This window comes from Sus scrofa, chromosome 18, assembly GCF_054392235.1.
Source record: "Sus scrofa isolate SSC_HxYL_T2T_F1_AM1 chromosome 18, Sscrofa_HxYL_maternal_Yorkshire_Landrace_v2.0, whole genome shotgun sequence".
In the NCBI taxonomy this organism is placed as follows: Eukaryota; Metazoa; Chordata; class Mammalia; order Artiodactyla; family Suidae; genus Sus; species Sus scrofa.
Window position 1 is genome coordinate 60559931 of NC_139400.1, and position 20665 is coordinate 60580595.

At 42.8% G+C, this 20665-nt stretch overlaps 1 protein-coding gene across 12 annotated transcripts in view; it reads right to left on the reverse strand.

Annotated features, from left to right (window-relative positions):
- HECW1 (HECT, C2 and WW domain containing E3 ubiquitin protein ligase 1) overlaps window positions 1–20665 on the reverse strand; it is a 405784-nt gene that overhangs the window by 194726 nt on the left and 190393 nt on the right. For all 12 annotated transcript variants that reach the window (XM_085005939.1, XM_021079146.2, XM_021079149.2 and 9 more), the window contains 2 exons: window positions 11841–12165; window positions 1368–1475 (listed from right to left, as the gene is read on the reverse strand). In XM_085005939.1, the coding sequence (XP_084862065.1) occupies window positions 1368–1475; window positions 11841–12129 (397 nt within the window). In that variant the 5' untranslated portion in view covers window positions 12130–12165. The remainder of the gene's footprint in view (window positions 1–1367; window positions 1476–11840; window positions 12166–20665) is intronic.

Sequence of the window (20665 nt, forward strand, 5' to 3'; positions counted from 1 at the left end):
ACAGGAGAAGATATTGGCATGACTAGGGCAAAGGAGGTCATGCTGGGAGGATGGAGAAGTAGGGCTATGTGATGTGGGTGAGATTTGTTGGGATTTGGCAGCTGGGCAGGGAGGTTTCAGATGATGTAGTAAGAAAGCAGAGCCATGAGGCTTTGGGGCAGATGGTAGGCAGAATGGGGTTTAAGATGTTTTGTCTGGGATCAGTGTGCAGGATGGGATAGAGAGGAGAATAACCAGAGTCGTGGAGGTAAGTATTAGGAAAAAGGCACTCTCCAGCTGGGAGTCTCATCATGCCTAACTGCAAGTCAAGGGCCAGAGACCACACCCTCTACATCTGATAGTATCAAACCTACTGATCCTCTACCCATTCTGCACGGGCCACTGCAAAAAAAGGGGGCACTTGTGTCATTTACCAGAGCAGAGACACCACAGGCTTCTAGAAGGCAGACCCTGGGACATTCATCTTTAAATCTCTAGTCTTCGGAATTTAGTAGGTCTTGCAAAATGTTTACTGAGTGAATGAAAATGAGAGTGAATAAAAATGAGAGTAAAACATGATAGAGGATAGTTTTCCTGAGCTACATGTCAACTGGTAATAAACAACTTCAGGTTCCTGACCATGTATCTTACTCTGACAATCAAGCAGCTGGAACAAGAGACTATTACATTTTCTTCCAGAAGTGTTATATTCAATGAACAACTTGCTATGCACCAGAAGACACAGGAAGGAATTTGTGCACGTAAAAATTTTAATCCACAGTCCTCCAGAGGGCAAACTTGAGGCCTGTGTAGATATTTCCTCCTGCAATGGGAGATGCACTAGTGTGTGGCCTATGAAAAAAATCCTTCCATAACTGTGAGAATGATTTACTTTCAAGGGTAGAAGAAAGTTTTAGAAAATATCTCAATAAGATACACGATGATGAGTTTATACATCCAGAAATATCAGGATACCAGGAATCAAAGAAACAGACTGGTGGTAGCAATGTATCATTCCCATCCGGAGGAACGGTGCCCAGAGCCAAAGATCAGGGAAAAGTGTGGAATTGCCTCAAAACTCTGGGGAATAAGGAACCTTGAGGAACTGGGTTAAGCAGAGCCCGAACTGGACAACTGGACGCAGAAGGGGCAAATGTTGCAAAGTTGGAAAGCACTGGAGGGGCCGGGGAGTAAGTTAAGGGACATGGGCTGGTTGGGGTGGCTGTTGCCCAACTGCTGTAGAGCTCACTACTCACTCATTTAAGGATCTCATTCTATCTACGTCTTTTACATGGAACATTTCTAAGTGGAGGCAGTGCAACACAACAAAGAACAAGGCAGTTGAATTCTGCTTCATCCAGAGCAACAGCAGTGGGAAAAGTACTTACGTTCCACAAAGTAAGAGCTGGCATCAATCTTCCAGATGATCTGACCCCGATGAGAACCATTGACTCCACGGTTCTTATAGTCCAGAAAGTTTTCTGATAAGACCTCATCTGTATTTCCAGGAGAGAAAGAAAGCAGAGTAGAGGAACACATCAGCTAGCAGCATATGTAGAAAAAAGAAAGAACAAGGGAATTAATGACACCTCCAGCTCAACAGAAAGAAAAACACCTGGAATCACAGATTTAGGGTGAGAGAGAGCCTCAGGTACCACCTGGACTGACCCCCTTTTTAATGCAGGGACCTCCTCACTCCTCAACATGCCTGGCAGGTGATCATCTAGCTGGTTCGTGAACACTTCCGGAAACAGAGAAATAATTGCTTCTATGGAAGTTCATTTTACTTTTGAATAGCTCTTACATGTGTAGAATCTCAGTGTGAAAATCTTCCTTCTAAAACTTCCATTAATTGGTCTTTATTTGGGTCTGAGAATGAGGCATAAAGAAATCATACAGTCAAACTTTCTATTTGGGCCTCAGTTCTCATGGGCATCACCCTGTATCATCTCTTCTCCAGCCTTGACATCCATAATTATCCATCACTTAGGAACCATCTGTGCATTTATCCACCCATACTTCATGCTGCCATACATTCATCCATTCATTCAACAGGTACTTACTGAGATCCAGCTATCTGCCATGCAGGGATCATGGGGTTTAGTTTTTTGAATTAAAACTTACAAACAACCAAGGACACACACTTTAAACACTAAATGAAGAAGCGGATGCATTATTATAACTTGTAATAGGGCCAGGAGGGAAAACAAGAATGTGCTCTGAGAGAGAGCTGCAATGACGGAGGCCACCAGGGGTTAGGGATTGCTTCGGTATGAGAAGGAGTCACCAGGGTGGAGATGAAGGGTGGGGGTATGGAGAACAGAGTAAGGCCCCCACATGGGGTCCAAGCTGGGGGAGGACTGTGCACTTTTCTTCTCCTGGCCTTCTTCTGATCACCACATTGCAACCCATCAATGTCCTTCAAGCAGGTACCCAGAGAGCAAGGCAGTATCCTTGGAGAGGACAGATCCATGAAGGCTAAGCCAACTGCCTCTTCTTGGGGTCCAGACTCTTGTTCTCAGTGCAGATGAAGACAGGAATATGAATTTTACCTTAACTATGGTGTCCTTGAAGTTTTCACTTCATCAGAAAGTAACCATCTGAACTAGATGGATCTGAAACTATGGGAAAACTATTTTAAGAGTCCAAACCACTGCTGTGGCTGGAGGAACAACCAGAACTCAGGGGCCCCCGAGGGCAGGCCCAGAGCCCTAGCTCTGCAGAGGGGCTAGGTCATGTTTGCCCTTTTGTGCACCTGAGATACCCTGAGGTACACTTCCTGCATCTGGCTGGACTGGGAAAATAGGGGATGCGGTGAAGAAGGACAGAACTAGTAGCTAAAAGACCCAACTCCAAGGACCATTGTGCCAGTTATTAATAGTGTCATTCCTGCAGCTGCAGGTCCTCATTTATGAGGCAGGGGTGGGGGGGTGGGGTGGGGTGGTGATAACTGGGAACTTAAAAAGGGATTACATGAGATAACTGGTAAGTGTGCTTGTGACCTGCTAAGTTATCTGCACATTTTCGGCTGCCTCTTCTTTGGCAAAGACAATCAGGCCAAGCAACACCATCTCTGCCTCATTAACGGCAGGGACGGTGTGTATCCCTTGGAAAATCACTTGTTTGCAAAATTTGTCTGTCTTTATAATCAGAGTGTGCGCTCACAGCACTGTCTGGGTTACTAAGATGATTGCATAATATGTCTTTTACAGTAATTGCCTCATTTCTGCAAAAAAAAAAAAAAAAAAAAAAAAAAACCCTAGCTCCCTGGGTCTTCAGTACAGTTATAACAAGTTTATATCTAGATAGAAATTTGCCTCCTTATGGCATTCCTCCAAGGAGAGGTATTTTCCTGAATCTATTCACTCTGATCACCAGAATACACACTTTAATAGTCACGGTCAGGTATCCATATAGAATAACCCTGGAAAGGGGGTATTCATTCATGCACTAGGTAAATGTATATTAAGGATTTGCCCCACTTGAGTTATTGTGCTAAACCCTAGGGATTCGATGCTGAACACGATAAGATCTATGCTCTTAGGAAGTTTCTAATAGATTTGGGGATTTATTCAAGAAAATATGCAATGTCATTAGAAGATATTAGGTAAAAGAATGTGTTAAATATCAAGGAACTACAAGGGCACGAATGAGAAAAGGATGGAGATGAGTAGGTAGGAAGAATCAGAAAAGGCTGAAGAGAATGGCAAAAGAACACACATTTTAAAGAGAACAAGATACATTTTGCTGTACGAGCTTAAAGACATTTTAAGAGTTTTCCAATTGGTCCTGATGAGTATCCCATTCCCTTACAGTAATAATAACACTTCATGGCAAATATCACACAAGGAAATAGAATAGTTTGTGTTCTTGTCTAGACCATCCGTGCTGAGAGGTCAACTCCTTCCCCCAAGGTATGTATTGCTAATTGGAAATCCTAGTCTTTGCTTGGGAATCCAAGTGTATTGTCAGGGCCAGATGTAGGCAAACAGAAGCAGGCCAGGTATTTTATGCAGTAATGGATTTAATACAGAAGATTAGGTATTGGAGAAATGGATTCTAGGCACAGGCTGCAGCAACTGCCTATCTACCTACCAAGAGAGTAACTAGCCTCGAGTTCCCATTGTGGCTCAGTGGATTAAGAACCCAACATAGTGTCTGTGAGGATGATGGTTTGATCTCCAGTCCTGCTCCATGGGTTAGGAATCTGGCATTGCCTTAAGCTGTGGTTTAGGTTGCAGATCCTGAACTGCTTTGCTGTGGTGTAGGTTGGCAGCTGTAGCTCCAATGCGATCCCTAGCCTGGGAACTTCCATATGCCACAGGCATGGGCTTAAAAAGAAAAAAAAAGAGATTGACCATCAGTGGCACACTGAGTAGGTTACTGCCACCATCACATGGCTGCCTCTTGACACCCACGAAGAGAGTGAGGGATGCTAGGGCACAGTGATGGAAAAGCCTAATTTCTCAGAGACGTGATTGTGGCAGGCACAGGCTAAACCTCAGGAGGAAACACCCAGCTAACTTCTGCCTTCCCAAACTTGCACAGATGCATCTAAATGAAAGGATCAAATCTGGATCTGGAACAGAGCTGCATAAGTCTAGGAAATGTCATTTTCAGGGACTGGATTCTGTACTAGAGGAAGGCCCTGGAGAAGATAAAAAGACTGGGATGTATGATGGGGGACAAGCCATGCTGTCCAGCACACTGAGGAATGGCAGGCCCTGGATCCCTACACTGAGGTTCCTTTGTCTGCCTCCTTTGTCTTGGTGGAAGTCTTTGAGGGAACAATGTTTGTGTGACTACAGGGATATCTACAGATGCCTTGAGCAAGAAGGTTAGGCTGCCATTTCTAACTATGTGATCTTAGGCACTGTATTTAACCTCTCTATGTCTTTGCTTCCTCACTATAAATGGGGATAACATTAATTCCAACCTCAAAGTCTGTTTTGAGGAATAAATGAATACAGGCAGTGGCCTTAGAACAGTGTCAAGACATCTAATAAGCAGTTATTTCTGTTTATGACCTGGGCTAAAAATAAGGCCCATAAAGGGTGAAGCTCCATGAGACTTAATGTATCCATTAATAATGACCTGAAACATTAGCTTAGGACAGTGCTATTTAAATTTTTCTCATTACTCACTTTAGACAGAATAGAGATGTATTAAGTTTCTCAAAAAAGATTATATTTGCAGGATGATATTTATTTCTTCTAGTATGTATACTCCTACCTCCTGCTCCACAGTTTATAATAGAGAAAAGATCTTTGCAAGTTGTTAAAATATTGAATCAGAAATACTGATTCCTCTAATCTATAATAGACTCTATAGTAGAAGAGTACAGAACAAACACTCTTGCTGGTGAGAACAGAATGAGAAAGAGAGCACAGAATCAATTAAAGCAGAACTCATCCACTAGCTAAGCCCATCAGAAAAACTATAGCATGGCTTCCAATTCCCAGAGGAACTCATGCCTTCTGATAACCAAACCTTGGAAAAATCTCCAAGGATTCTCCCCCTATTGATAGGCTGTGGATTTACTAAATAGTAGGCAGGAGATGTGGGGAGAAACCACAGCTTTGGCTCTTCTATATTCTAATACACTGCCTAATCTAAAAGAAAAACTTTGGTTTTTCAAGAGTTGATGTCTTTAACGAAATATTTTGGGAGTTTCTGTGTGCAGGTGTCTCACCAAAGAGACAATTATACATATTTATTTTTTGGCCATGCCATTGCATGTGGAAGTTCTCAGGCCATGGATCAAACCTGCACCAGAGCAGTGACCTGAGCCACCACAGTGAAAACACCAGATCATTAACATGCTGTGTCATAAGGGAAATGCCACAGAAACAGTTTAGTTTTCATCTTAAGACATTGTATTTTAAGGAATAAACCTGCCTAAAGAGACAAAAGAACCTGTACTCTGAAAACTATAAAATGTTGATGAAAGAAATCAAAGATGACACAAACATATGGAAAGATATACCATGCTCTTGGAGTAGAAAAATCAATATTGTCAAAATGACTATTCTACCCAATAGTCAGTCTACAGATTCAATGCAACCCCTATTAAATTACCAAGGATTTTCTTCACAGAGCTAGAGCAGAATGTTTTAAAATTTGTATAGCAACACAAGAGATCCCAAATAGCCAAAGTAATTATTGAAACAGAAAAACTAAAATGGAGGAATCAAGCTTCCTGGATTTCAACAATACTACAAAGCTACAGTCATCAAAACAATATGGTTCTGGCACAAAAACAGAAATACAGACCAATGGAAAAGGATAGAAAGCCTAGATATAAACCCAAGTACCTGTGGTCAACTAATCTATGACAAAGGAGAACAGAACATACAGTGGAAGAAAGTCTCTTCAGTAAACGGTGATGGGAAAACTGGAAAGCTACATTGAAAAGAATGAAAGTAGAACAGTAACACCATTTACAAAAATAAACTCAAAATGGATTAAAGACATAAATATAAGTCTACAAAACACCTGGAGAAAACAAAGGCAGAATGCTCTTTGAGATAAATCACAGCAACATCTTATTTGATACACCTCCTAGAATAATGATACAATAAAGACACAAACCAATGGGACCTAATCAGACCCAAAACCTTTTGCACAGCAAAGGAAACCATTGAAAAAATGAAAAGATAACCCACAGAATGGGAGAAAATCTTTGCCAGTGATACAGGAGACATGGGCCTAATCTCCAAAATATGCAAACAATTCATGCAACTCAACAACAACAAAACCCCAAACAATCCAATCAAAAAATGGGCAGAATACCTAAATAGACATTTCTCCAAAGATGACATACGGATGGCCAACAGGCATATGAAAAATGCTTAATATCTCTAATTCTTAGAAAAATGCAAATCAAAACTACAATGGGGTACTACCTCACACCAGTCAGAATGACCATCATTAACAAGTCAACAAATAACAAATGCTGGAAAGGGTGTGGAGAAAAAGGTACACTCCTCCATTTTTGGTGGGAATGAAAATTAGTACAACCACTATGGAAAACAGTATCTAGGTACCTCAGAAAACTAAATTCAGAGCTACCATGTGATCCAGGAATTCCACTGCTTGGGCATATATTCGGGCAAAACTTTCACTGAAAAATATACACATACCCCTATGTTCACTGCAGCACTATTCACAATAGCCAAGACATGGAAACAACCTAAATGTCCATTGACAGATGAATGGATTAAGAAGATGTTGGGGTTCCTGTTGTGGCATGGTGGAAACGAATCTGACTAGGAACCATGAGGTTGCAGGTTTGATCCCTGGCCTCACTCAGTGGGTTAAGGATCCGGTGTTGCTGTGGGCTGTGGTGTAGATTGCAGATGCAGCTTGGATCTGGCGTTGCTGTGGCTGTGGTCTAGGCTGGCAGCTGTAGCTCCAATTTGACCCCTAGCTTGGGAACCTCCATATGCCATGGATGTGGCCCTACAAAGCAAAAAAGCAAAAAGCAAAAAAAAAAAAAAAAAAATGTCGTACATATATACAATGGAATATTACTCTTCCATAAAAAAGACAAACTAATGCCATTTGCAGCAACATGGATAGATCTGGAGACTCTCACTTACTCTAAGTGAAGCAAGCCAGAAAGAAAGACAAATATCACGATATCACTTATTTGTTGAATCTAAAATATGGAACAGATGATCCCATCTAAAAATACAAAACAAATAGAAACAGATCATGGCCATGGAGAGAAGACTTGGGTTCCCAAGAGGGAAAGGGGAAGGAGGAGATGGATAGGCATTTTGGGGGTTCTGGGATACAAACTGTTATATTTGGAATGGATGGGCAATGGGACTCTTCTGTACAGCAGAGGTAAAGGTATGTGATTAGGTCACTTTGTGGTATGGCAGAACTTGACAAAACATTGTAAATCAACTGTACTTTAATAATAATAAAAAATAAAACCTAAAAAACTATCATTCTAAAAAGGATTTTAAGATATTAATTTTTTTAAATCTTGAGGCGTTCCTGTCAGGGCTCAGCAGAAACAAATGACGAGCATCCATGAGGATGCAGATTCAATCCCTGGCCTCGCTCAGTGGGTTAAGGATCCAGTGTTTCCATGAGCTGTAGTGTAGGTTGCAGATCCTATGTTGCTGTGGTGTAGGCCAGTGGCTACAGCTCCTATCTGACCCCAAACCTGGGAACCTCCACATACTGGAGTGGCCATAAAAAGAAAATTTTTTTTTAATATTGAAATATGAAATGAAGAGGTGAAAAATACTTGGATATATCCATTCTAATTAGTTTAGCATTCTGCGATTAGGGATCTTAACATATCCTTTAATTTACTAAGTATCCAGACCCAAATATACAATATTGTTCCCTCAGTGTGAGCGAGCCGTGGGCATTGCTGAAACTTTAACCATAAGCATAGGCCCCACAAACAATTATCTTTTACTTGTAATAGTCAAGTAGGCCTTGTGAATAAATTATTGCAAAACTATTTCCTGGAAATACTGATTTCTAGCAAATTTGCCTCTATGTACTTGTTTTTGACCAAATCATAAGCTCCTGCCTATTTACTGTCCATTAGCATCTCTTTCCGGGTCCCTATGGGTTTGATTAGAAGCTTTTATCTTGGATGTACAACTGAAACAACTGAGTACACATCTAAAGGCTTTGGCTAGGCTGCACAAAGGCTGGGCATTAAGGTCACTTGGCATGATGCATTCAGAGACCAGAGCTCCCTGGCAAGTTAAAGCATGATACAATGTATTGATCAACAGGTGGTAAATGCACAGTCTCTCATCAATTCCGCTCAAGGATCTTGAGAAAAAAGTTATATATTTTCCTTCCATTTTAGAGATAAGGAGCCTGAAGTTCTGACGACAGTACCTGGTTGAGGCCACACATCTGGTCAGTGGAAGAGTATGTTTCTAAACCAGGCCAAGCTGTCGCTGAAACCTCATGATCTTTCCCCCATTCTGTGTCACTAGAAGAGAGACTCCTTCATCACACTGCTCTAGTTCAGGAACCCCCTCCATAAATGAGGGCAAGCAAATGTGATTTCACTGTGAAAATAATGGTGAGGCTACTGTTATCATCCCACTGCTGGGTTCCTGGATAAAGGCAGCTTGGGTGACTGGGTGAGCATGTCAGTGAGTAAGACCACATGTCCTCTTCCAAATCCAGATAACTCACTTGCTATGGCAGAAGAAAAGTCACATTTGCCTCCAGAGCTCTGGAGGTCAGAGCTGGGAGCATCTCAAATCTGCCATCACTTGGACAGTTAGTTGCCCACTGATGTGGAACAGGTCATATGTGATGTTATACCCAAGTGTGCCAAGATGCCCCATGGTCAGCGTGGCGTCTGCCGCCAGGGTAGACAGCTGTGTGTCCTTGGGAACCACTGACTTGGCATTTCCTAAATTGTAAAATGACAGATTAGATGAAATCACTGAGTCCTATGATTTGCTCTTTGGCAAGGCACCCCAAATCTGGCAGATGAGTTACTAAGGACTTACAAATTATGAACTTTTAAGATGAACAGATAATTTTGGCTTTGGAAGTTGTTTTTGAAATGCTATGCCACTGAAAGTGCTGGCATTTTGCATTAAAGCACTTCACAGTTATATATGTGTAGCTACTGTGAGAGGAACAAACTGTCAAATGAAGATTCTCAGAAGATAAGCTGTGTTTACTTCTGTCTCCGTCAAAATGTCATGTTAAGCCCAGATCTTATTCATTCATGGAGCTGCAGGACACCTGACGCTGCTGGCCAGCCCTTCTTTTCTTCCTCTGACACCCTCCCTCTCGTCTTCTACGATCTGGTCGCCTAGTTCTTGCCCTTTTTCTCCAGCATGTCTCCACCTCCTTTTTGATTTCCTCCTCTGCCTCCCTCTGTGACAGGGGCTTTCAGGGGCTCTCTTTCTATTCTGCTCTCATGGCCAATTTCCCCAGATCTACCCTCCAGCCTGGATCAAGCATAAAGCTCCAGACCCATCCATCCCTTCACCATGGATGAAAATATCCACCTTTCCCCCTACCATGCTCTTCTTCCAACTGTTCTCTGACTTGAGAAATAAATGGCATTGATATTCTTCCCTGCAGGAAGGTACAGCTGTGAAGAGCTGATGCAAAACCAGATCCCGGGCCCAAACCCTAATTGCCTAAGGTGCTAAACAAGTAACATTCATAATTAAAGCAGAGATGGGTGGGAAGGGGACTCTGGCAAAAATGAACGATACAAGGTAGTCTAAACGGGAAAGTTAATACTTAGTAACTTCAGCTTACTAGAACCACATAGAAGTACTGGCTCAGTTGGCCAAACTGAAGGCTTCTGCGCCAGATGTTAGAAATGTGGATTTCTATGTGAAATTTCTACAATTTTAAAATGTTGAAGAGTTTTCTTGTGGCACATTTGGTTAAGGATCTGGCACTGTCAATGCTGTGGCATTGGTTCAAACCCTGGATGGGTAACTTCTGCATGCTGTGGGTGCAGCCAAAAATAAATAAATAAAATGTTGATAACCAATCAAATATAAAGCAATATAGACTAAACAAAATATGCTTGGTGGGCTGTTATTTTTCAAGCTCTGTTTTAGATTTATGATATTTGAACATTTATTCCAGAACTATTTTAATTTAATTTTTTCTCTTCAGGGCTTCAGTTGTGGCATACGGAAGTTCCCAGGCTAGGGACTGAATGGGAGCTTCAGTTGCTGGCCTACACCACAGCCATGGCAATGCCAGATCTGAGCCATGTCTACAACCTACACTGCAGCTCACAGCAATGCTGGATCATGAGCCCACTGAGTGGGGCCAAGAACTGAACCTGCATCCTCATGAATATGTCGGGTTTGTTATCGCTGAGCCATGATGGGAACTCCTGGAACTACTTTTAAAGCAAATTAAATCTTACCTATTTGGGAGTCCAATCTAGGAAGTAACCACCATTGGGGTGAATTCAAAAATTGTGTTTTTCTGTCTTTACAAGAATGTGTGTACTGTACGCACACTGAGCAAACGAGCAAAATCTTCAAGAGCCGAAAATATTTCCCCGACAGCTAGTCAGATGAGCGCTCCTGACTATTATCATAGAAATGATTCAAGCTGTAAGATGCTCACACTAATCCTCTGATGTCTGTGATGCTCAGTGACATTCATCTGGCATTGGGCGTCTGAACGCACAGACGCTTCATTGTACACACTGATCAAAAGACCTGTTGATCCTGGACCCTCAGCAATGACACCTTTACTTGCTGATTTACCAGCGCAAATGTGTCATTCTCACCATGTGTGATAGATAAACACATTTTTCATGTCAATTTGGCTTCATAATTTCAAATTTGTGACATTTATTTTCTCCAGTCACTTTTCTTTCCACCAGCACACTGTTCCTTAGCCCATGGTATGCCTGCTCTCACTGTTTATAAAATCCATGCTCTCTTCTGAATACAGAGCAGTAGGAATGTTGAAAGAGCAGGAGAGAAGAGGCCAGGGATTATGTTGAAAACAGAGCGAAATTACCCCCCACACGGGCATCCCTTAGCTGTGGATGTGGTGTATATTCCTGAGTAGAAGAGCTTCTAGGGCTCTATAGGTGACGACAGGTGTGTTCAGCCACCCCTTGCCCTGTGATCTCTGCTTTGCTTCCGTTGAATAGAGGTGGCAGGTGAAGCCTTCGTGTGTGGTCTTCTGCATGTTAGAATGCGGTGCATCACACGTGTGATTGTGAACTGTGCATCCGAATGAAACGATCGCCTTTAATGAACTAGCAAAGCATCCGTCGAAGTCGTTTAGAAACTCTGCACTTGCTGACCGCCCAACCACACTGCCAAAATCGCTATTTGTGGGACACTAAGCTCTATTTGACTCACCGATAAGGTACATGCCGATCCAGTCCCCGGCATCCACTTCCTCCTTTATGTCCCAGTGGATCACCAGGTCCTGCGAGTGTCCTATGGAGTAGTAGGAGCTGCTGACCATGAGCGTGGAGCGGCTGTCCGAGGTGACCAGGTCCGTGTCGCTGGTGGAGCGGGGAATGGTGACGGCGCCATGGGGGCCGGTCCTGATGGCCATGCTGTGGAATTGGCCTGGGTTGTAGCTGTGGCGCAGGGGCTCCTTGCACCGACGTCGGTTCTGGGAGCTTCTGGATGGAGACGCCATGGCGGCCAGGCCTAAGAACCTGTTCTGATACAGATTCTGTGGGGCAAACAAGACAGTCAGTGGGGCGGGATGGGGGAGCAGATGCTGGCTGCATGTTCCAGCACTGCCTTCACGGGGAAGGGAGGATGGGCCGGGAGAAGCCCTCCTAGGAGGATTTGAACTGAAAAAGACCTGGAGCGTCTTCTGCAGGGTGGAGGCTGTAACTCTGGACTGAAGAGGGGAAGGCAAGAACCGAAATACAAGCTCACCAAGGGGTCATGCAGTTCCACGCTCTGCGGGGGTCGAGGCTGTAACTCTGGACTGAAGAGGGGAAGGCAAGAACCGAAATACAAGCTCACCAAGGGGTCATGCAGTTCCATGCTCTGCGGGGGTCTCTGCCTCCCCCGGGACCCCTCTAGCCCGCTTAGTATTAGAAGGCCGGGAATGTCTGCAGAATGTCCCTGGAGGTACGACTGCCCCCAAACAGAAATGCCATCTCTCAAGTTCTCTAGCACAAATTCCATTGGATCCAGTTTTACCCTTCTTTAGGGTAAATGATGGTTATTATCACTGAACATTTTCATGATCCCTGCAGCATTTCAAGACCCTAGACACAGACCTGAATTAGAGGCGGCCCCTGCCGGGCAAGACAGTCGCTCCTCTTCCACTTATAAGTCTTTCACCCCATAGAATGCCTCTAGGCTGCCTGAAATAAGGACCTCAGCTATGCTAGGAATCTTCAAACACCTCAAATTTTCACTAAAATCCCATCTCAGAGGACCATGGCTCCCCCAGAGCCAATGTTATTGTAGAAAGCATTGCATTCTTTTTATTGTTTATAATGTTGGAGCACTTAAACTGCAGAGCAATAACTCAACTGCTTAGGATACACATAGTTTTCAGAACATGGGGAAAAGGGCATCCTATAGAATTAGAACAAGGGATTCTTTTTTGAAACAAGCAAGAGTGATTTTGACTTCATCGAAGGTACAAAAGTTGGGATTTAAATGTACATTTTGGGGGTTCCTGGCTATAAAACTATATGCTGTATACAACTAATAACACTTTTACTTTCAAGAAGAGATGATTAAGGCCTTCAAATATGTTGAATCAAGCAGTTTTAGATCCCAGGGACTGTAACTTATTGCACATACCAATCAAATGCAAGTTACTGACTTTTTGTTTACCAGCCATGAGGACCAGACCCCAGCACCAGTCTACTCTTTAGCTTTTATAAGACCACTTAGAAGTAATTTAGGGCTGTCCTTTTTTTCCATCTTCCAAGACCAGGGCACTTGTAAAAAGTCTATTATCCTGATAAAGCACATTGTTGGCATTCAGAGTCTCAGGCCTTAATGGACATCTGGCAGATCTATTTATTCATTATTTGAGTCTCTCATTAGGAATTTTTCTAGCCCCATTGGCAGTAACCATGGAATTACTACTGGCGGGAAAGCCAGACTTCAGAAAGCATCTCATCACACTATTGGCACCATATGTTTTATTTTGAAAAGAAAAAAAAAAAAAAAAGCTTGTCACTGCAATGGTATGAAAATAGATGGACCACAGTGTTGCCTGGAAACCAGTCTACTCTCAGGAAGACAGGCACAGCCTTGAGCCCAGGAAGCATCAATAGCCCACCCACCTCTCAGGTACCCTGGCTCTTTAGGGAAGTCCTGGGAGGATCCCGGTAACCTGACCACCCTGCAGGGGGCGTTGTCCAGACATCTTTGTAAAAATCTCCAAAACAAGGAGCACTGCTGCTAGAGCGTATTTCTTCAGTTTACATGCGCTTTATGTGCACCAATAACATCTTATAGTTTTATCATGGAGATTAAAAATGACAAGTTGGAATTAAATGAGATAATCAAGTATAGAATTATGAGTGAACAAACCATAGGCGAAGTTGGAGAAGCACCTCTCAGTTTCCAAGCTAGGTATTCCCTGGACAACCTAGCTGATCTTTCTAGCCCTCTGTTTCCTCATCTATAAATGGGTTGTCAGAATTTTATAGTAAGTGCTCAATAAAATAAAAATCTACTACTATAATGCTACTGGAATTGCTGTAGTAAGAAAGCACCCCTGAAAGGGAGGTTCCAAGCAGTTTGCTAGGCTCCCACACTGGCAAAGGGTCCCCTCATGTTATTCCCAGAGCCTCCCATTTGAAGTTATTCAGCAGCAAACCTACAAATCCTTCCTAGTCATGGATCTCCAGGTTTCTTTACAAAACAGAAATTGCAAACACGGAACAGACTGGCATATTTATAAAGGTGTCTTATCTACTTATTTTTTTGGGTAAACCTTTCTTTTGCTTTTTGGATAAATACACCTCCCTTTGTCAGGTTAGTGCTTGAGTGGGCTATTTTTGCATTTGTGTTGAGGCTGAGACATTTTTTGGTCCATGTTGTGTCAGGGCATCAAAAAAAATTATAGTGTGTTTTCTTTCACTGAAGACACTTCTGCTGTGGTATTTTTATTAGAATTCCCTGGAAAGCAGACAAGTCTCCTGAAACTGTTTGTCAAATTATACCAGTGATCACATGGTAGGAACAAAAGCATAGAAGAAAACACTAGTCAGAGAAGACATTTGTTGGTAATGCACCACATCAGAATACCGACATTCCTGGATAAAGAAGGGCAGCTTGAATGCTCTTCCTTGGAGACCATGTCTGCCCCCTCACCCCAGCTTTGCCCACATCCTCCTCATTCATACCTGCAAGCAGGATTTGTATACTGCTTTGAGGTGATTCCCTGCAAGGTTTCTCACTATATTATTGCCTGTGGACCTGTATGTGCTCTGTTCTACACTGGAAAGACCCTGAGGCCAGTGATTCCTATTCTTTATACCCCCTGGAACTGGCTTGACATCTGGCACACACATGCCAAGTGCCAAAAACAGGGGTGGAGCAAGATGGCAGAGGAGTAAGAGATTGCACTCACCCTCTCCCACAAACACATAAAAAAACACATCTACATGTAAAATGACTCGTACAGAACATCAGCTGAATGCTGGAGGAAGAACTGAAACCTCCAAAAAGTTGCCCTTGACATAACTGAGTTGACATAACTGGGTAGAACAAAAGAAAAAGAGAGCGAGAGAGAAAAGGAATCAGGATGGAACTAGCATTCCTGAGAGGGAGCTGTGAAGGAGAAAAGGAACACACCTAACTGACAGAGAGATCAGCCAAGACAGAGGGACCTCAGAAAAGCACAGCAGCTGGACTGAGAACAGCAGAGTGAGAGCTGCACAGATCATCTGAACCACCAGCCAGGACACAAGAGCCTGAGACGCTCAGGCGGGGGCTGGGCGCTGAGACCTTGGCTCCGGAGGTCCTTGCTGCTGTTGAGAGCCCAACGACCTGGCACTGACTGCTGGCCCTACGCATTGCCTCCTTCTCCCTGAAAACACACTGAGCATCCTGGGGATAACAGCCTGCTCACACCAAAGAAAGAGACAGCAAATATTCAAACTCCCACCCCCAAAATAAATAGTAATGCCCCCCAAAAATACAAAGGGGTATTCTTGCATAGAGGTAGCCTTACAAGACCACAGTTTGGCTTCCCCAATCTCACAGAAAAAGAAAAACACAAGCAAGATGAAGAAGCACAGAAATCATTCCCAGTTAAAGGAACAGGAGGATTCACCTAAAGCCGTCAACAATGAAACAGACCCCTGCAGTCTGACAGACATTGAGTTCAAAAGGGAGATGGTGAAAACTCTGAAGGCATTAAGAGAGGATATGAACAGTAATGCAGATTCCCTCAGAAAGGAACTAGAAAATATAAGGAGGAGCCAAGACAAACTAGAAAATTCATTTGCAGAGATACCAATAAAGGCAATAAAGACCAGAATGAATAATACAGGGGAATGAATTAGTGACGTGGAAGACAGAATAATGGAAATCACCCAATCAGGACAGCAGACAGAAAACCAAATGAAAAAACATGAAAGCAATAAAAGAGACTTATGGGATAATATAAAGTGGGCCAATCTATGCATAATGGGAATTCCAGAAGGAGAAGAAAAAGAAAAGGGGATGGAAAATATATTTGAAGAAATTACGGCTGAAAACTTCTCCAAATATAAAGGATACGGACATCAAGATACAGGAAGCACAGAGGGCCCCAAACAAGTTGAACCCAAATAGGCCCACACCAAGACATATTATAATAAAAATGGCAAATGCCAAAACCTTTAATTAATAGAATTTATCTTATTCAATTATGCCCCTTTCTATTCCAGAAATGGCTTAAGATGATGAGTACAAATAGATAAAACAGAGTAAGATGTAGTAAGTTAGCAGTAGATGTTGCAGAGAGTGAAAAAAAGAGACACGAAAATCTACATAGGAAGAAGGCTAACGTTAAACTCTATGCCATCGTGCCCTCAACAGGTGCTGCTGTCAAAGACTCACTTCTTCAATGCAGCAGGTGGAGAGTGGATCTCAGGTGTGCGGTTCCTTTGTGGCCATGTTTCCCCGGCTTTCGCACGTGCTCTAGTTTACACTGTAGACTCATCTGGCTGGAAGAAACAGTTTACTCATTCTCCCGCCACATCTGACCCATGGGAGATAGATGAGGCTCCGTCCTGTTTTTAAATAGCCCTGGATGAAAGACCACTCTCTTCCTAGACAGAGATTTCAGTGTTTTACAGCCTCACAATCCTTCCTCATCCTTAGAAGGCGACTCTCGTCAGACAGAGATCTCCCTTCTTTCTCCCGGCAAAGGGGAGAGGGTGGCCCCCTGCTCTGTGGATGATGAGGAAGTTAATGGTATCACTACATCTTCCCCAGTTTTCTCTCCATCCCACCAAGTAATGCAAATGTCTTTCATCTTCTCTTCCACCAGTGATAGGCAATAGACGCTGATAAGAAAACCGCAAGAGGAGTTCCCGTTGTGGCTCAGCCATAACAAACCTGACTAGTATCCTTGAGGACACAGGTTTGATTCCTGGTTCCACTCAGTGGGTGAAGGATCCGACACTGCTGTGAGTTGTGGTGTAGGTCTCAGACGCAGCTCAGATCTGGCTGTGGCATAGGCTGGCAGCTGAAGCTTCGATTCACCCTCTAGCCTGGGAATTTCCATATGCCTCGGGTGCAGCCCTGAAAAAAAAGAAAGAAAAAAGAAGACCACAAGAATATTAGTAACAATTTCAGTACAGTTAACTTACAGTACTATCGTAATTTTCTAATGATGGGTTGTAATCAATGGCCCCTAGTTATGTGCTATGCTAAGCACAGATTTTAGTTGACCCCTGAAAAAGTAGGTCGAATGGGTGAGATGCTGAAAACCATCTGATCTCATTGTATCCTACTTCAGGGAGTGAGATTCCACCTGCTGACTTGTTTCTTATTTCTTGCAGAGGATCCAACAATGATGTTTCGTTTACTTATTTTTCTTCCTGATTTAACTCCTGTTTGTTGAAATGTTTTTAATTAAGTAATTTGTTCTTTGATTACTTTTAAAAATCTTAGAATAGGGTGTTCCATTGTGCCTCAGTGGGTTAAAAACCTGATGCAATCTCCTTGAGGATATGGGTTCGATTCCTGGCCTTGCTCTGTGGGTTAATAATCCAGCGTTTTCACAAGCTATGGCCTAGGTCATATATGTGGCTCAGATCTGGTGTGGCTGTGGTGTAAGCTGGCAGCTGTAGCTCTGATCTGACCCCTAGCTTGGGAACTTCCATATACCACAGGTGTGGCCATAAAAAGAAAAAAAATCTTGGAATAGGCTTTGTGTGTTTAATATGTTTAATATGCACTACAGTACATTAGCAAAAACAAAAGCTTCCAGAAGGAGATAGAAACTTAAAAGCAAAAAATCATCACTTTGAGGGAAGGAATAAGTTATGATGCATATCACCTTTTTTTTTTTTTTTTTTTTTTTTGAGAACACAGGGAGACAAAAGATGTGGCTGTTTCAGTTTCTAACGAGACTGTATATATAGCTTTCCTGTTTTGGATTATAAAGCCATGAGTGAGTGCTGTCTCAGAAATGAAAAGAAAGCAGACAAAAGGCATATTTAGAATAAAGAAAATGGTTCTTAAAAATTGCCTCTATGCTCAGAAATCATAAACTGTGAGTGAAAAACACAGGCCCTGAAGGAAACTTCATTAAAGTATATAAGATGAAGTTATAGAAACTGAATGGCATTATTTAGCGGGAAGAAAGTACATAAGAATTTTTTGAGTTTGTGAACAGATTTTATTTTGAGCAAGTAGATGCCTGAAGCTTTATTATGCTACACTCAGCTCTTGTTATGTTATCAGGGGGTAATGGAACTTTGAAATAAATTATGTAACTTGTTTCTTTCGACAATGGATTTGAGAAAATTTACAACAAAATAAACATATAAGGAAATAGGGAAATATAAACCAGACAGAAATAGGGAAGTAGCAACAAGAAAAAGGATAATAATATTAGGAACATTTAATCTACGTAAAAGCATATCAAGGAGTTCCAGCTGCAGCACAGGGGGTTAAGAATCCCATTGCAGCGGCTTGGGTTGCTGCAGAAGTGTGGATTTGATCCCTCCCCAGTGCAGTGGGTTAAAGGATCTGGTGTTGCTGCAGCTGGGGTGTAGTTTGCAGCTGCTGCTCAGATTCTGTCCCCAGCCTGGGAACTCCACATGCTGTGGGTATGGCCAAAAACAAAAACAACCCTATCAAGTATCACTCGTCCCACTTTGGTGAGAAACCCAGCTCAGAATGGTTAGTAAACATTCTCCAGGTCACACCTCTTACAGCAGGAAATAGGGATTTGAGCCAGTTCGGCATCATTATTATAAGTGGACACTTCATCACTTGTGAGGACCTCTCCAAATTCTAACCTGGGAAGATGTAATTGCAGTAATTGAGCCTAAGATTCTCCTCTGAGATTCTTCGCAGCCAAAAAGATAAAGGAAAATGTAATTCTCATGATCAGAATACTGGATTTTTCCTCAAAGTTCCTAATGAGATGCCTCATTCTTGACTTTATGCAGAGAAGACCCCATGAGGTAGAAGTGAACAATATCTTAAAAGACTTTTTAAAAAATCGCAAATGTAGTGGCAGGTTGCTTGGACAAGTCTTGGACGAAAGCCAAGGTCATAATACAGAGAGGGTTTATTAGGGGCTGAACAAATGGGTTCAGCTGTGCTGCCTTTGACCACATTCAAAGGTGCCCTTGGCTTTCGCACCCTCCTGGTGCCCAAACCTCCTGCTCTCAACTCAGCGCCTGTCCTCGGTCCTGCATCTCCCTCTCTGGCCTTGATGCTGATGAAAGAAATGTTCACATGTGGAGAAGCCATTCTGGCTTGTACATGTGTTAACTTGAATTTTATGCTAATTCGAACAGCCTGTTCATGGCCTATCAAACATGCATTGTACATCTGCTTTAATTATTAAAAAAAAAAAAAAGGATGCACTGACCAGAACCAAAGAATGTCTATGTTAAAAATAAAGATTAAATGCCTCCCCTCTTGGGACATCAAGGCTGGTCCTCCTTTGATGGTAAGACTCCCTTCCAGACGCCAAGGCCACACTGACCCACTGTGTATATGCTGGTCTTTTTTTTTTAAACCTTGAAGTAATGTATTCCTGACTTGTTTGAAGTTCTTTGTTCTGATAAGACATAAAACTGTACTGAATACTATGCTTCTCCGGAGAAGTTCCTTCACGTTGCCTTCCAGTCTGTGGTTCTCAGTCTGGCTCAACTAAAGCTCTTTTCTACTCCTGTTATGGATTGTTTATTGATCATTTTCATTAACAATGCAAATAAACCAGAGCCTGATGGACATGTTCTCGCTGCACCTGTCTTACTTGCTAACTCACTTCTTATCAGTGTCCTTCTGCTAGGATGCAGTTGCCAGGAGAACTTGGTCCCTACCTGATTCCTTTAAGTCTGCATTTCCAGCTAAAGTAGTGCTGGGCAAGGATGTAGTGAGTGCTCAGTGAATGAATGAATAAATGAACAGGTGTGTGGGTGATGTGGGCTGGGGCACAGCTGCTTTCACTGTGTCAGAGCCATGACATGATGCTCTATTCCCTGAACTCAGGAACCCATCTTGATACTCATTTTGCCTCAAGAACAAGGGTTCATGCTCAGAATCCCCAAAGTTACTAGCTTCTGTAAGACACTGGTCCAAAAGAAGAGTTGAGGATGAGGTTAAATCCTGGCTCCAGTCCCCTTCGCCATCTCACACTATGAGAGCTGTGTTCTACCCACACATTCATGTGTCGTCTGCTTGGAAACAGCTCTTGTGAGTGAGGCCGTGGGACAGAGGCAGGTGTGAGGGGCTAAGGCGGCCCCGCCCCTGCCAGATGGCTGAGCACTTCCAAGGAGGAAAGTGGGAGGTAGCTGCGATACCACCGTCTCTGTCCAACTCTTCAGCTCCTGGGCACTGTGCCTCCAAACTGTGTTTTTAGCCTCCAAGCCATGTGTTGAAAACTCCGTCTTTTGGGCTGGCTATTGTGCAGAAGAATATCGCAGAGTTACATAAAGTAAATTGTGTGGGCTCTTTTTCTTTCAAGAAGAAATAGAATCCCACACATTGCCAGCTGAAAGGGAACATTAGGC